General features: G+C 41.2%; 3 protein-coding genes across 3 annotated transcripts in view; 2 read left to right on the top strand and 1 right to left on the bottom strand.

Moving 5' to 3' along the window:
* The window catches only part of wnk4a (WNK lysine deficient protein kinase 4a), a 68,483-nt gene extending 61,299 nt beyond the window's left edge, over positions 1 to 7,184 (top strand). The window contains 6 exon segments of the mRNA XM_037690949.1: positions 1,059 to 1,864; positions 2,093 to 2,180; positions 4,435 to 5,035; positions 5,455 to 5,660; positions 6,926 to 7,020; positions 7,091 to 7,184. Of these exon segments, the coding sequence (XP_037546877.1) occupies positions 1,059 to 1,864; positions 2,093 to 2,180; positions 4,435 to 5,035; positions 5,455 to 5,660; positions 6,926 to 7,020; positions 7,091 to 7,093 (1,799 nt within the window). The 3' untranslated portion in view covers positions 7,094 to 7,184.
* Positions 7,185 to 8,493: 1,309 nt separating this feature from the next.
* Positions 8,494 to 10,856, bottom strand: LOC119423799 (cytochrome c oxidase assembly factor 3 homolog, mitochondrial). Its single transcript, XM_037691211.1, has 2 exons — positions 10,630 to 10,856; positions 8,494 to 8,887 (listed from the first exon to the last, which is right to left on the bottom strand). The coding sequence occupies exons 1-2, from the start codon at positions 10,823 to 10,825 to the stop codon at positions 8,790 to 8,792; spliced, it is 294 nt and encodes a 97-aa protein (XP_037547139.1). The 5' UTR covers positions 10,826 to 10,856; the 3' UTR covers positions 8,494 to 8,789.
* Positions 10,857 to 11,150: 294 nt separating this feature from the next.
* cntd1 (cyclin N-terminal domain containing 1) lies at positions 11,151 to 15,745 on the top strand. The gene is made up of 7 exons (XM_037691210.1): positions 11,151 to 11,319; positions 12,913 to 12,988; positions 13,063 to 13,231; positions 14,265 to 14,427; positions 14,539 to 14,683; positions 15,417 to 15,513; positions 15,638 to 15,745. The coding sequence occupies exons 1-7, from the start codon at positions 11,151 to 11,153 to the stop codon at positions 15,743 to 15,745; spliced, it is 927 nt and encodes a 308-aa protein (XP_037547138.1).
* Positions 15,746 to 17,691: the final 1,946 nt, after the last annotated feature.

Raw genomic sequence — 17,691 nt, 5'->3', positions numbered from 1 at the left:
TGATTTGACCGTCAAAGTGCATTTATTAAGGAAAAGTTAGACTGAGACACACATTTACTATAATTTCAAGCAAATTTGTCAATCTTGTTAATTCTTGTTAAAGTCCTCTCATGCACGTTCCCGTGGCCGCCATTTGGCAGCCAATCGATTTTTGGCACAACATTTTTGGGTTGTCAGCGGTGATGCATCATAGATGTGACTTATACAGCGAAGCCACGTATTTATGGATTTTTCCACTTTATTAGACGTATTTGGACTGATGCGACTTATAGAGCGGTGTGATGTGTATGGCAGAAAATATGGTACTACGTACTACTTGTACTATTCCTACTTCGCGTTTTTTCACGTATCGCGGGGCTTCAGGATACAGATCCACTGCGATAAATGAGGGACCGTCGTATTAATGGGCTCGTGTCAAACGAGCATCTTTCTTTGAATGAAGTGAGTTTGGAGAATAATGATGAAGTGGAAAAAATTACAATAAAAGTAAAATTGCTCGAGTAAATTACATATCGCCCGCCACCTTTACTGCTCGAATTTTGATCCGTAATTGTGTTATTATGCAGCCATTTTGGTAAATAGCAAAAGGCACATTGAAGCTCTGAGTATGTGTTGAGGATGACTTTCAGCTACTACCACACCAACTTTCAGCTCAACGTCTTTAAAACTGAATTAAAGCCCTTTTTTTTTTGTTGTTGCCTTGAATTGTATCGACTCCAAAAGTTAATCAGTTGTAAATGTTTAATCAGTGATTACTTTGAGATTTACTTTGGAAACCACTCACTGGTTCAAAAAACGTTCAATACAGAACTCACACTCACTGGTTCATGAGATATTTTGCTAACAGACATGCTTGTACTAACGTTCACCCATATAGATAAGCACAAACATGATCGCCCGCTTTTCAGTGACAGGACATTAGAGATGGCTCATGTGTGGCAGCATTTGAGCTGTAACGTCGGCTGTTTGGAGGATTTATGAGGCTTTATTTATTTATTTGTTAATTTTATTGAACTTAACAAACACAAGTTAAAACTGTTGTTGTTTTTGATCTCCAGGTTCTCCTCTCGCTCACCAGCAGCACAGCCGCACTTCCTCTCTGCTGTCCCATCATCAGCACTACCACGTGCCCTACCTGGGCCCAACTCACTTCCCTTTCCCGTATCCAGGCTCGCCTGGTTCCCCGAAGCCGCCAGGTTTCCACCCGCCCCTCACGCGGGTAGCCAGCAACCCCACCTTCCCATCTGTGCCCTCCCCGACCCCCAGCTCCCCCAGTCCGGTGAACGAGACCCCTAGCCCTACAAATGAGAGCGTCACCATGTCCTCGCATACGCCGCAGCACCCCAACATGTGGCCCGCTCACACGCAGCCGCTATTCTCTTTGGCGAACGTCATCTCCATGGCGATGAGCATGGCTCAGTCCTTCATCCCCCCCGGTAACCTCCCCACCCAGGCCATGCCCTCCTATCCAGTCTTCCACCCGCAGCTGCCAGCCCATTTAGCCCCTCAGTCAGGTTACCCCACCATGTACCCCAACCATTACCAGACTCCAGCGCCGCCAGTGGAGCTCCCCTACCCGTCGGTGGGCATCTACCCAACCCCGGAGCCCACCCCCTACATGGACGGAGTTCCTTTTTACCAGAACGTTCATCCTCACTGGCAACATCCCATGTCTCCCATGTCCTCCGTGCCTTCCACTCCTCTGCAGTCGGTTCTGGAGACGTTGCGACCCAACGGCTCCCCCAGTCCCACTAAAGACGGCTACACAGCGCCGCACTCAGCCCAGCTCCAGCCTAAAACTGGTTCACTAGGGTCCAGTTCATCAAACCTTTCCTCGTCGCCTCCCGTGAGCCCAAAAAACACTGTGAGTTAAACTTGTGTGATCTGTTAGCGCCTGGGTTCAGCTGCTTTCAGCTACTAACGCACCAAGTTTTATAGCTCGTCTGTAAAATTGAGATATTTATGTGTTAGTTTCTTCTTTAAATTCAAATGTTTACTTCGGTGCAGGAGAGAACGGATTCATTCTTATTTTTCACAAAATAAAGTGTTTTTCCCATCAATTGGTTGTATTTGTGTTTCATTTATTCTTCAGGTGTCCTCCGTCAACAGTCAGTTCCATCCAGCCGGACCTGAGACCAGCAGAGGTTCTCCGAAGCCGAAGTCTCCTCCTGCTGCGTCTGGTAAGAGTTTAGCAGGGAGACCTGGGAGACGACACACTTACAAAGTTTGTGTTTGCACCTAAAACAAACTGTGTGCACACAAGCTTAGGTTAGAGTGCAGTGTGAACATTCAGCTGAACTCAGCTAAAGAAGCTGAAACAGAGTTTTTAAAGGATAACAGAAGCTAAAAGAGGCAGAACAAAAGCTAATTTCCTACAAGCAACATCTAAAACTAAAATTTGCCACAACGCTAATTCTTAAAATCAGAGCAAGTGCTGGTAGATAAAAGTTAAAATGTGCTAATCAGTAGCTATAATTAGCTAAATAATAGCTTAAGTTCACCAAACATGCCAAATCTAAAATTAGGTGCCAATAGTTGGTTGCTAAATTTTGCATCTCTGTGGCTACAAGCTGAAGAGAGCAGAACAGTAGCTGAAAGCTAAAATAGTATAATTATAACTATTGTATCAGAATGGTAGCTAAAAGTAGCATTATGGTAGCTTTAAGCCAAAAGTAGCAGAACTGTAGGTAAAAGTGAAAAGTAGCAGAATAGTAGCTAAAAAAAAATCTAAACTGCAGCTTAAACCTGAAAGTAGCAGAACAATTGCTAAGAGATTAAAGAAGCAGAGCCGTGGCTAATGGGTAAAAGTAGCATTGCAGTAGCTAAAATGTAAAATTAGCAGATCAGCAGCTAAAACCTAAAAGTAGCAGAACGATTGCTAAAAGATTAAACAAGCAGAGCTTTAGCTAAAAGTTCAAAGTAGCTGAACAGTAGCTAATGGGTTAAAGAGCAGCGCAGTAGCTAAAAGGTAAAAGTAGCAGCGCAGTAGCTAAAAGGCAAAAGTAGCAGAACAGTAGCTAAAAATGATATATGGAGGGTTATAGTGGAAATAGTTTGAGGAAAGAACGTGCGGAAGAAACAACAGAGTGAATGCTGACTCAGCAGTCACAAAATAAACAAACGGTGACCTTTATTTTATTTACAACAAAAAAGTATCGGTTTCCCTAAAATAGTATTTTGTCTCGTTCAGGGTTCATTCCTGTTGAATATTCTTTTAATCCATCCTGTGTCTCACTGTTGACATCATTAGCGGAGTCGCAGGGGCAGTTGTGTAACCCCGAGTCTGAACGCAATGTTCCGTTCGGTGCGAACACAAACGTATGTGTGATGGCCGCCCAACCCACCGGCCCTCGACCAATCAGCAGGCAGCTGCGCTCGTTACAGGCCTCTCCTCCCACATCCACACCTGTTTGTGTTCATACCCTCCTCAGAGCGCCACTTTCAACAGAGCCCCTCTGTTCCAGCGGGCACAGACGCACAGTTGACTGTAAGGAGGACACTCGGTGGGGAAGCTGAGGCACTGCAGAGCTTTAAAACCCTTTAATGGGCTGCAGATGTGAGCAGACTCCGTTTGGATGCAGCCACGTCTTGTTGCGTGGTTTGCAGAGAACAACCGAGGATCTAAATGCTGTTTAACCAATCCATGACGACTAACCTCCATCTTGTCAAAGCTCCAAAATTCACAGTTGAAACCCGTGCTTTCGTCTAAAAAGTTGTTTTTCTCTGCAAAAAGAAGCTGAGAACCTGGTCACTGATTTTTTTTAATTAAACGCTTTGTGTGACAAATGCTCTGCTAAAGAGCTCAAACCACACTGAGCATCCGCCATTTTGAGAACCGAAAAACAGGAACAAGAGACAGCCCATGTCACGTCAAGGGGCCTCCCTCCCATTTTCCTTAGTTACGCTGCTCGCTCCCTCACTATCCATCCTTCAGTTCAGTCTTATACTGCCATCCAGTGGTCAAAAAAGGTACTATACACAAAAATTAACCAACATTTCTTCTTAAATTTGACAATAATTACTAATTATTGTCAAATTTCAAACAATATAATCGATTATCGCAATAATTTCCGAGACAATCACCCAGCAAAATTTGTTATCGTGACAGGCCTAACGGTGACTGAAAGAGGCACCACAAAATATGAGAAAAGATGAAAACACAGACTGTTGGGATTAAATATGGCGCACCACCTTACTTTGAAGAAACAACCCTTAAAATAACTCCTATCCTTTGAAAGAATTCTTGTCAGCGCTAAATATTAACTAGTTTTAATGTCTCATACCTGCGTTTGATTTTTGGTGTAATTTGTGAATAATTTTGGAAAACAAAAAATAAGTCTTAAAGGTTTTCAGCGCTCAAACTACTCGGTGAATTGAATTTTTAACATCCTAGATAAAAACTTTGATTTTAACGTGTTTGTTTCCAAACTGCAGACGTTCATCCGGTTCCGGTGACCGTCGGACGGTTCCAGGTGACGCCCAGCGTCGACATCCCCAAACCTGCCACGCCCGCTGCGCCTCAGCCGCCCGCCAACGCCAGCACCCAGTCCGAGAGCAGCACAGAGGAGCAGGGGGGGTCCGAAACCAGCATGGGCACCTCCCTCACCATGTCCCCTCCTCACCCGCACCCCAACAGAGGCACCGCGGGGGTCCTACAGGAGGCCGCCGGGCCGCCGGGGTGGGCTGTGAGCCAGGAGCTGCAGCAGCACGACAGAGGAGGTGAAGGAGAGGAAGGCGAAGACGAGGAGGATGAGGAGGAGGCGCTGGGGGAGAGATCGAGGGTGAGGAAGAGAGGACGGCGGAGGACGTGCAGCTTCAGCCTGATGGGGACGTCCGCGGACAGCGGGCTGTCGGTGACGGCCGCCGACACCGAGGGCAGGCTGTGGGACGGAGCGGCGGGGAGTCCTCAGTACGGTAACGCTCTTCATCACCTGTGGATGACGACGTACAACCGGAACGCCCCCTTCCTGAGCAGCGACGACTCGGACAGCAACGGAGAGGAGATGCTGGAGGAGCTGCGGGAACTCCGAGAGAAGTAGGCGGCCAGATTCTTTTGTACTTTTACTTTTAATGAAGAACGTTTGCTTCATTGGGAACTTTCATTTCTCACGGAAGTCTAAACCCTTTTTATTTATAGTTCCGATTAAAGAAAATAATCTGTGTGCATATATACGTTTCTAAAAGCAAACATTAAGGTAACGTTTAATCAAGAAATATATTTATTAGCTTTATTTCCTGTTAGTAATAGTCCTCAAAAATGTACAAGCTTCCTACATTTGATTAGATTTGTCGGATATTAAATTTAGTTTATCTGTTTACCTCATTTTAACACCTTTAACAAATGAAATCATTAAGTGAATCGTGACGTTTTACATTTTCGTGTTTATTTTTACGCCAACATTCAAGTGACTGTTTCCAAACAGCGGCTCATCTTGTTTTCTGTGTGTCTCTCAGACATCTGTCGGAGGTCCTGGCTCTGCAGGCGGCCCAGAAGAGAGAGATTGAGGAGCTCTATGAGAGCGTGGGGAAGGTCCCCCCTCCAGGCATCGTCTGCCCTGCAGCCATGCTGTCCAGTCGGCAGCGCCGCCTCTCCAAAGGGAGCGGTTTCTCCTCGTCTCGCAGGAACAGTCTGCAGCGGGTGGACATGCTGCCTCTCCAAGGTGACGACTTTAGAATATCGCCCGCAGTTGAAGGAGCACGAAACTTTATGAAACACTCGTAAAGTAACCGCTGGACGCACCTCTACGCCTGATAAACATGTGGAGTCAATCAAAATGTTAAGATGTCAAGATGGCCGCCACAGCTAATTGACATAAACACAAAAATGGGCCAGACTCGGATGATGTTAGATATTATACCAAACACGGTCAAAACGTCTTCGCTTAAAGGTTACTGTCAACCCTGTCTGTTACCAAAATATCTCCTGAACAATTGGACATAGGCCGGTCACGATAACAAATTTTGCTGGGCAATTAATTGTCCCAGAAATTATTGTGATAAACAATAATATTGTTTGAAATTTGACAATAAGTGGTAATAATGGTCAAAGCTGAGAAGAAATGGTGGTAATTTTTTACTTTTTTGACCACCCGATGGCAGTATAAGACTATTTGAACTGAAGGATGGATAGTGAGGGAGCGAGCAGTGCGTCTCTTAAGAAAAATGGGAGGGAGGCCCCTTGACGTGACATGGGCTGTCTCGCCTTCCTTTTTTTCGGTTCTCAAAATTGTGGACGCTCTTTGAGCTGTTTAGCGTAGCATTTTTCACACAAAGCTTTTAATAAAGAATCTGTAAACAAGTTCTTTTTGCAGAGAAAAACAACTTTTTAGACGAAGGCACGGGTTTCAACCGTGAATTTTGGAGCTTTAAGACAGAGGTTTATTCCAGAGGTCGGCCTGTTGGCTTAGCTCGTAGCTTAGATCCAAAAACGTGATTTTGGACGGTTAAAACTAATTTTAAAGGGAAAGGGAGGAGTCAGTGAAGAACACCGCAGTTGAGCCTTTTGTCATCCAGTGTCTTCAGTAGAAAGAGAGAGACTCGAAGAAACGATAAAGCCGATAAATGAAAATGAGGTAGATAATTTTCATTTATCATGCGATTAATTGATTTATTGTTTATCGCCACAGGCCTAACGGGACAGATTTTAATGAATCTCTCAGAACTTTTACAGCTGCAGGACTTGAGATGTTCACCACAGTAAACTTTACCAAACACAAAACTAGCTATAATTCAGCCACTTTAATGAACATTTAGCTCATCTTTTATGTGGTAGTAGCCGAGAGTCATTCCCTACACCTTCAGTGCGCTAACACTTATATCGGCTCTTTCCCATCGTTACACGATCTTAGTTTAAAACGTCATAAGTTAAATTAAGCTGGACTTTCATTATTCCTGCATTGGTTTGACTCCGTCTCTGCTCCAGCAGGCATCATCAGGAGAAACTCTCTGGGAGGCAGCAGCAGCGGCTCGCAGGATAAACCCAGCAAAGGCGTCACCTTCGCCAAAGACTTGAGCAGAATGGTGAGTAAAGAAAGCAAGAAGCAGAACTTTCTAATGAAACGCCGTTTAACTAACCTGCTCTGTTTTCTAGTAAGAAGCATGCTGCGAGTCTGGACTACCTCATCTGAAGTGGGACTGCAAGAGGTCACGAGTCTTCAACCCGTTCCACCGACGCGCCGATCAACCGCTTCCCTCCGTCACGATCACTTACCTCAAACTGACAGAAACTGTTACGGATGAAGCTGGAACATCCGGTTCTCACATCTGCAGACGCTGTTGCAGCTCAACCGGTCTGCTCCGTGTTAAAAGTGACATTTTCTTCCCCCCTCCGCTCTCGCTCGGTAAATAAACAGTCGGACCCCAACGGTTCGGACGTGACGAATTCGTTTGCTCTGACGCAGTCCAGTGATGGTACGAAGAGCTGCACGGATGTGCCGTGGAACGGACCCAGACCGACAGGAAGCTGGCGTCTTCACTTTTCTCATCAGTTCCTATGGAAATAAAAAAAAACTGGGATTCCTGGAGGACTGAGTATCACCCGCCGCCTTCACGCCTGAGCTTTAAACTTCATGTTGTGTTGAGAAATGGAGCTACAGCCATTTTGGTCAAACCGTAAAATATTTTGTGAAATCTCACGTGAACGACTTTGCTACTACCACACCAACATTTAGCTTCGTGGCTGTAAAACCAAGACATTTTTGTGTTTAAGCCCGCTTTGCTGCGGAGGCCATCTTGAATTGGGGTATGAACGTGACAGTAACTGTATAATCTGACGTCGCATTGTGAAGCCGTGCTCAGACACTTTATAAAAACATGAAGCTTCTAAGAAACAAAACATTAAAGATGAAAAGAACTGGTTATAAACTAGATTCAAATAAAAAACAGGTAGAGAAATGTCAAACATTAACAGTCTGTAACTGGTTTGAAATGCGGGAAAATCCGTTAGTTGTGAAAATCCACTTTTGTAACTACTGTCTTCCCTGTTGACTGTACATGTGTAAAGAACTGATTTTATAGTTTGTTTACAAGTTTAAATATTTCTGCTTTAAAAATAAATTGTTGCTTGTTCCATAAATCAAGCACCTTGTGCACTTTAGCAAATGTTCTTTCAGTTCTCAGTCATTTAACATATTTGTGGTATGAACTGTTTTTGCCTGTAATGGAGGCAGAACGTCTTCTTCCCCTTCATTGTACTGAAAGGTATTTAAGATGTGAATCTGTAGCTGTGGCCTTATAAAATATTCACCTGGCAGTCAATCATATATTTAAAAGCAAGTTACAAATCAGAGTTTTGAATGTTTTTATATAGAATTGTTGCTTCCTGAAGCTGCTGTCCTGCCAAGCTGAATCTGTGCCTTTCTCTAATGTCTTACTTTATATTTTCATTCAAGATCCTGTTGCTAGATCAAATGTTAAATTCGAAACAAATAAAAGCAATTGTAAATACTTTGGCTCCTTTGTCATTAACAGACACTTTACTCTTAAAGATGGTGCCAGAAGGTCGAGTTTGTTTAATAAAAATTCACAATGCAACATAAATAACAGGACCAGAGGTGGCAACGCTACGGTCCGAGCCTCCTGTGGAGCATCGAGCCGTGCTCAGGTCAGCGGTTCAGTCCCTTCCACTCAAAGGAAATCAAATAAAGATCAAGACGCGTCAAATTTTAAAGTCAACAAAAACTTCCGTCATTTCTCTCCGAGACAGAACAAAGTCCAGTTCAGGCAGAGAACACAAATCGGTGTCGTCTGTTCTGGTTAAGCGCAGGGCGAGCACGGACCCAACATCTGCCTCAGTTGGCTCCAGTCTTTGGTCTCTGAAGCCTCTTGGCCTCCTCGTCGATCTCATCCATGATCCGTTCCTGGGACACTGAAAACATCGTGTAGCCGTCTGACGTGGGAGCAAACGGTCAAGGCAAATGTTTAAAACGTGGAGGAAATACTATACGACATAAAATATTTACCAAGTTTAACAGATGCGTTGGGGAATAAAAGGGGTTAAGTCAGTCCTGAAATATGTAGTAATTGTTACACTGAAGCCAAATACTGTCTTTTAGAAAATACGATTCAATCAGTATACTTGGGACATTACATAACCTGTCTGAAGATGGGGACATTCACAGGTAGTGTTGTATGCAATGTGTCGTACAAGCTAATACGCTTCAGAAGTTCTCTGCTCAGTATCTGTAAAAACTGCAGGCTTTAAAGTATATTGTACTACTGCCCACCTGTGGCAGCATTACAGAAAAAGCAGTATGCATAAACTTCAGGTGGAGTACAATGATGGCATGATGCTGCTGCTTAAGGTGCTGCGATGGAGTAGCACCAGTCAGATGTTTGTAAATGCCAACATACCAACTTGTGCTGCTGTGCTTCGAAAGCTTATGCTTTTTTCAGATGTATGTGTAGGCTAACAGACTGTAAATAAATAGCATCATTTATACTCTGATCAACCCCGTACACAGCTCGGTTAGAGTCTCTTCTAGTCTGTGGAATCACTGGCGCCTTAATTTATATGGCAATAGATGAACATTCTATTTTTATTGTGTGGCGTTTGCCTGTTATTTACTATGGACCATGTATGTGTCTGAAATACAAGTTTTGATTGACTGAGTATATTCATGTAAACTCTAAATCAACAGGTAAAAAAAACCACCTCCAACGTCTGCTTGTGTGTTTTGTTTGTAGTTTTACAGTAAATTGGGAAACAAATGAAGTCCAGTTATAATATGTGGAGGAAATCAAACATCGACCCCATTAAAAAAAAACTAACAAACGTGCAAATCTACACAAAATACAAGAACTAAGTTTAAGATAAAAATGTCACTTCTCTAAACTTGCAGACGCTAATCATATTTGGGCTTTTTGTAGCATTATAGGTTCATGCATTGTCTTACTTAAACCATACCTTATGTTGCTCTAATTGACATTAATTGAATGCAGGTATATAAACACACATTCTATAAACCGGCTGGCTTTCTGAGTTCTGGTAACAGTTACTAATTTTAGAGATTACAATTTTAATGTTTTGATTTGTCAGCCCAAGCGGCAGTTTTCCACAAAAACTTGGTACATTTTAAATAAACTCGTGTTCAGATTTAAACAAAGTTTCTAGATTAAGGTGAATAAACACTATTATTTGCTTAATAAGCAAAAAGCAAACAAGTTTGTTAAATCTATGTAGTGATCAAAGTGTGATGCGTTCAGGAAACCTCGAAAACCTTAACACCAGGAAGCAATTTCATTCTCTTGCAACCCCACTTACCAACTTCTGCGAATTGAAACAAGAAACAGGTTGATTATCTTTCGACAAAATAATTGTAAGGCACACTGTTCTTATCATGTGTGATATTAACTAGGAAAATGTCACTTGTACAGACATAACCCTCAGCCGGTACTTTAGCTAGTCGGTGGTTGCTAGCTAGCCAACCTTGATATCATCAGATAAGAGTCAAACATATTTAAGATTAAAGCGAACAACTCATTCAGTCAATGATTCAAACTTTATGAATGTGTTCCATAACATGTGGCGTGATAAACACTACACACGACACGAGTCAGAGTAACTTTAGCATGCTAAGCTAACGTTACGTGGTTCACCTTGCGTGAACGTAAAGCGCTTCCCAAGGATACAGACTCCCAGCACGACCGCTCCAATGGCGAGTCCTGTCACAATATTTCGCGTACGAAGCTTAGATGATTTCTTCTTCCACTGCTCGAGTTCTACTTGTCTGATAAAGTGCATTTGTTCGCGAGATAGATTGTCTTTAGTCGGGTCTATCCTGCTTGCAAAAGGAGCGTCGGACTCAGGAAGTTTCTTGTCAGCCATGTCTGCAGTCAAGTACGACAGTGGGAGAACACGTCACTGACTTTTAAATCATCTACGACGCTGGCGGAGTCTAATTGCGCGCAGCGTGGCCCATCACTAAATTGTCAGATCTGTGGTTACGTAACCGGCGCAATGTGCAAATGGAATAAAAGCCCGTGGTGGCTACTTTGGTTCCTACTAGAAAAGGTCCTAGGTAGAAAATCTTGTTAACAGCGCCATCTTTTGACAAATATAATTAGTAGATTTCCGATTTACAATATTTTAACAGAACACAATTCGGGTTTAATTTGTAATATACGAAGGATAAGGGTAAAAAGGTAGCATAATGGCGAAGCGAATACTTTGTTCTCCTCGCCAAATTGTAGGTTTAAAGTTTCGCAAAACTTCTTTTGACATTCTCAACGATTTACTCGTCAATTTCAACAAAGCAAACAAATACGAGCTGAATAATTTAGGAAAAGGCAGCGGAAGCTTCAAACAGAAAAAGCCAATCGGTATGTATTTATTTATTTTTAATTAGCTTAATTACATCTTCGCATTTTGACACAAACGAAAAAAAGTTTTTACTCTTAACTCTTTCCAACAGGATTTACGTTACTAACCGTTTTATTCTGTACATAAATAACAGTTTTTAATGCTGCAAACCTCGTTTTCATTAAGCTAAGCATAGTTTTCTTATCTCACACAGCTGGAACTAATCAGTTAATTATATTAAAGTGGTGGCTGAAGCCAAAATATTCAATTACAGATAAAAAAATAAAACATTAGTGGATAATGTGTTGTACTTTATTTTCTAGTAGTTGTGATGATAAAGTTTATGATGATTTTAAATAATCAATAGGTCTGCTATAGTTTTATGTTCTTATGTCACTGACAGACTTAACAAAACAAAACAACAAAAAAATCTGCTTATTGTAACTGTTGCTGTTGATCATAATTGCACAATTAAAGCCATAACAGCTGTCAAAATAATGTAATTTTTCACAATTGTTAATTTAATTTTAATTTTTATCCTTCTAACGCTACACCGTTATAGGAAAACATGCCAAAAACTTGCATGACCTTCAAGCCGAGGCCTTGAAAAAGATCTGTGGGATTTGCCTGGTTAAGTAAAGGTTAATAATAATAATAGGATTGTTTGAGAATTAATGGAAATCAAACTCATTAGCATAGAAAGCAGTAATCTTTGTTTACAACTATATTAAGACATGGAAATTCTACCAAAAGCATTTGAAATATCTCAGTATCCGCCTCGATCTCTGTCATGACATTAACCCCAACTTTTGCTTTAACGCTCTCCACGTCTGTCAACATTTCTTTTCAGAACAAGACGAGAACTTTACCTTTTCTCTTTGGACCTGGCGTCTCTGGTTTCACTGTTCTCCCTCTTGACTGTTTACAGCTGGAGATTATTTTATCCACTCGGGTTACCAAGGCTGTCCCAAGTTTACTGATCGACGCTGTAAACAAACAACTCGTAATTGTTGGCAACAGATCACGACTGCTGATTTAATTGATCATTTATTACATATTATGCTATAAACCTTTGGTAGTGCATGATGCACATTTAGTGGTTATTTATTATTATTATAGATCAGGGCCATTCAGTTAAATTGCTCAGGGGGTCACAGTTACTGAAAGCCAAGCGCTCAGGGGCTGGAAATCCAGCAGTTATTGTCATTAATTAAGCTTGTTTTATGATTTAAAATCTAGTTTTATTTAAAAATGGATCCATTGGTGTGCTGAACTGAGCTCACCAGTTGGCCTGATTTGGCCCCTGTGCCGCCAGTTGAATAGCCCCGTTATAAATTATACAAATGTACAAAAATTTAAATAAAAAAGCATTGAAAAATCACATTTTGACAGCTTATATGACTTTAATGCACCAATTGTGAATATAACAAGGGACACTAATAAAATATTCAGCAAGTTGAATGGACTCGAACTGCAGTTTCAACATCAGTAACTGAGACAATAAAACAGAAGAAAAGTGTTGATCTGAAAGAAGAGAAAGAGAGGTGCGTTCCTGATGTCCTGCAGCTCTATTATTGTTGTTCTTGTGCTACCATTCATCTTGTGTTTCTTAGAATACATCTTCCTGATTACTCAAGAGCTGGGGCTCGACCCGCTGGTTGGATACCACGCAGTTGAACTGCTGCAAAGGTGAACAGCTCGGCACGTTCTGCTTCCTCTGCCTGTCACGTTATATATGCGTAACTAGCCTTCTATGTCTACAGGTTCATGGCCAAACACCTTTTGGATTTGCTCGCCGTGCCACCCGAAGGCGCGACTGCTGTTGAGCCGACGAGTTATGAGGATGTGATTTTTGACCAACTGAAAGACAAGTTTTCCCTCATCATCTTCGCCTGTGTGCAGCTGGCGAACAAGCAGTTTTTGTACAGTCATGTAAGTTTCACTATGCCGGTTTAAATGTCTGCAGTTCCATCATCATCAACTTTATTTATAAAGTGCTTTAACACCAGCCACAGCTGAGACAAAGTGCTGAACATCAGTAATAAACAAGATAAAAGAAAGCATAAAAATAAAGAGACATAGCTAAGCACACAATAATGAATTAAAAGCTCAATTTAAAACACAATAAAACAACCAGTAAAACAGATAAAATCAATACCGTATTTTCCAGCGTATAAGTCACAGTTTTTTGCATAAATTAGCCTGCGACTTATACATAAAAGCAACATATTTATGTTTTTTTCCCATATTTATAAACCAAGTTTTGGCTGAGATCTGATGATTTCATTCATTCTGACATGGAAAATATCGAACACTACCATTTTCAGCCACTAGAGGGCACTCAAGTAATATGGCATGCCAAGTGTCTCATTAATAGGTAAAAGTGGCTATTAATGAGACACTTGGCTTGCCATACACCTTCATCTCCTCCGGAACTCCTGGAGCAAACGTGAGATCAGCTGCACCGCCCAGGTGAAATGCAGCTGATCTGACTATCAAAGTGCATTCATTAAGGAAACGTTCAACTGAGACACACCTTTGCTATGATTTTGAGCAAACAAATAATTGTTTTTAGGCGTTAATCTTGTTAGATTCTTGTTAAAGTCCTCCCGTGCACGCTCCCCAAGCCGCCTTTTGGCAGCCAATCGATTTTTGGCACAACACCGGCCCACGTTTCCAGGTTGTCAGTGGTGACACATAACAAACACGACGCATCAGCGGTGATGCATAATAGATGCGACTTATGCGGCGAAGTGACGTATTTATGCGTTTTTACACTTTATTAGACATATTTGGACTGATGCGATGTGTACGGCGGAAAGTTCAGTACCAATAAAAATTAAGTAAAATCAAGTCTCAGTTGGGTTGAAGGCCAATTAGTAAAAATAAGTTTTCAGACGGGTTTCAAAAACAGACAGTGAAGTTCCAAGTAAATAACCTTCATGGTTCCTTTTTTTTTTTCTAGATGATTGACATCAATGCTGCTGTACGCTTCCTGCATTCGATTGGTGTCAGCGCTTCCAAACAAACGGTCCTGGAATTTGAGCTGATGGTCTTTAAAGGCCTTGAATTCAATCTGACGGTCCTTAACCCTCTGACATATGTGGAAATACTTCTGGAGGTGCTCGGTAAGAAGTTTCGTAGACGCACACAAAAACAGGGACAAATTTCAAAAGGACTTTATGTAATTTTTAGAAATGTTTACCAAAGATTGCGACTTTTAATCTGTTGCTCTGTAGGTCACAACGAGCCGAGCGTCCCTATAGAGCACCTGTACCAGCTGTGCCGCCACGTTCTCCAGTTCATCACCCTGCAGAGGACCGCCATCTATGACAGCTTGTTAAGAATCACCACTCAGTGCGCCAACCCGTCCAGGGAACAGAGGTACTACAGCTGGTCTCTGTAACAGTCCTGCTTAAAACAACTAAGCCGACAACCAGATGAAAACTGTTTGGACTTGTAGCTCTCACAGCCAAACCAGGAACAGCTGATTTATTCCATGTTGAAGCAGAAGGAAAAATAAAACTCATAACATTTTTATTCTGTCAATTTGAGACATATTTTAGCCAGATGTGTTCACAGCCCATTCATGGATCATTAGTAACATTTATAAGAAGGCTGTGTTTATGTTATAGCTGTTAATATTCACACTGTTCAGAGCTCCTTTTTTTTCAAGGTTCAAAAGAAGCGTCTACCTTTTATAATAGCTTTAAGTTTTGTCTACGTTCCTGTGTGTTTATTAGCTGTTGGCGTATTTCGTGTCATCAAATATATGACATTTCTAAGATTTGAAACAAAGCAACTCTTATTTTTTTCTTTCTTGAAGATGTTTCACGTTTTATCTAAACGGCTTTTTTTCTGAACCAACCAACCATCAGGATCAAAGCAGTCTTGGAGAAAAAGTAAAAACATCTGTAAGAAATGAAACGTCCAGTTGCCTTTTTTAACTCTTTTATTTTGAAGCTTAAAATGCGTCTCTTAGAGATTCTTCCACTTGGATCTGCTGCTGTGGAAGCAAAGAGCGTTCTTTGTAGCATACCACTCGTTGCTTTTATAAGAAATAACAATAAAACATGGTTATTTATCTTTAATTTAAACCGATCACGTGGTAAACCAGAGAGAAGTTTGTGACGGTGACTGAAGACTGCATGCTTCTTGGCGTTGGTGTCATTGCCGTGGCAACGTTCATCTTTCACTTTAAAAAGTGGAAACAGGTGAGATACGGTTTATTTAAATATTTACCTTTTTAAAAGCATTACATTTCAACATGGCATGTATTTAATTGTATTATTTCCCACACAGAGTGTGAGTTGTTGCACGTCCTTAAATATGTTGCAGGTGGTCGGAGAACTGAGCCACATCACAGCAATCTCCAGGAGGAGCATTACTGATTTTGCTCGTGTGGCGTTAATGCACATCGTTGGCACCAGTTCCTCTGAAGTGTAAACTTTAACTTTTGACTTTGTTTGTATGAAACACTTCTTCATACTGGTTCCATTTAAAGTTCGGTTTATAAACTACAACCATTTTGTGTTTCTTCTGACTTCTCTCTGTTAAGCTCATTTCAGCTTTTTCTACCATTTCAGCTACTATTTCGCAGTTTTATGCTAATGTAACTTTTTCAGCTAGTTCCACATTTTTTGCACAAATTTAAACTTTTTTCGACCCAAGTCATCAAAAATGTACTCTTCTGTTATTTTAAGTTTTTTCTGCCCTTTTTTTTTTTTTTAGTTACTTTTCACCTTTTTTTGTTGTTGCCAATTTCAGCTTTTTTCAGATAATTGCACTTTTTTGTGCTCATTTCTTTTTTCAGCCTAACTGGGCGAACATTTGCTCTTTCTGCATTCTTCTGCTAATTTTAGCTTGTTCCACCTTTTTAGCATTTTTTAAGCTAATTTTGGCTGTTTTCTGATTAATTCTAGTTTGGTGGTAATTTCTTCTACGTTCAGCCTAATTAACTTCTTTATGCTCCTTTCAGCTTGTTATGCTCCTTTCAGCCTTATTATGCTAGTCTCAGCCATTTCTGCAACTATTTAGCTGTTTTATGCTAATTTAACTTTTTCTATAATTTCATTTATTTTTAGCTCATTTCAGCTCTTTCTGCTTCTTTCTGGTAGTTTAAGCTTCTTTCTGCTTTTCGGCTACTTTTCAGCCATTTTTGTTGCTAATTTCAGCCTTTATTTAGCTACTTTCCTCCATTTTGTTTTTGCTAATTTCTGCTTGTTTAAATCTATTTGAGCAAAATATGTGCTCTTTATGCTTCTAATTTAGGCTTGCTCTTCCATTTCAGCTACATTTCAGATTTTTTTTTGTTAATTTCAGCTGTTTTTCTGCAATTTATTCAGCAATAAGCATTCACACTGCATTTTTGCAGGAAATGTAATTTCTGTGTTATTTGTTAATTTTTTACATACGTTTATAACTTTTCTCCCATCTTGGATCAACTTGAGTCTGGAATTAATTCTTGCGTTTCACAAACAGTACGAGCCTTTGTCTCTCCTCTCTGACCACGCTCGGCCAGCTGCAACACATAAAAGCACAAACGGTGACGTCTTTATGTCCCATATTAGCACAACATCTGGAGAAGCGGAGCAACTGGAGCTCCAGTAGATTAGCAGAAGATCCAGGTCTGACTGAGTCACCTTCCCGGCTCCCCTAGATGGTCTTGTTTTAGCCCCCCCTGTTAATCTCCCCCTCACCTCTCCTGCAGTCTGTTAAAGGGACACTCAGCCTCCCTGTCCTCGTCCTTTATATTCACAAACACCAGAGGATGAGAAAGCTCTTGCTGGGTTTGATTCAAAGCCAGAGGAAGCGTGTGTGTTTCCAGAGGTGAGTGGGGGCTTAAGCACTCGGCCATCTTTGACCACTTCATCCATCACTCCTGCAGACAAACACTTACACACACTTGGTCTGAAAACCTGCACGTAAAGACCGTTTCCAGGGTCCTCTGTTGAGGCATTTCTCATTTGTAAAGCAGGAACCTTTTAAGGTGCAGATCCATCATTTGTCCACCACATTATTGGATCCTGAGTCACACGTAACCGTCGGGCCTTGATTACAAAACGTGTCAAACGTGGTCAAACAAGATTATCTTAAATAAGTTATTTAGAGTTATCAAAGCAGTGAAATATGTACTTATTTAAACAGCTAGGAGAGGATTTCTCCTCTTAAAAACAAAGACAATTTTTATGTAAATAAAACTGTAAAAACACGCTTGTTTAACTTTAAACTTCTTATCGCCCAATGCCTCTCACGCCAGAGTTTTAGAGTAAAATGTAGAAAAATGATGGAGGTGTAGCCGTTTTGGTCACAACATGAAAATAACGCGTTACTCAGAGTGTGTGTTGTGAATGACTCGCAGCTACAACCATCTCAGCTAAATACCTCTAAGT

The sequence above is a fragment of the Nematolebias whitei genome, chromosome 17 (assembly GCF_014905685.2).
Source record: "Nematolebias whitei isolate Nwh7 chromosome 17, NemWhi1, whole genome shotgun sequence".
NCBI lineage: Eukaryota > Metazoa > Chordata > Actinopteri > Cyprinodontiformes > Rivulidae > Nematolebias > Nematolebias whitei.
The sequence above is the reverse complement of the archived record's forward strand: the minus strand, read 5'-3'. Positions and strand labels throughout refer to the sequence as shown.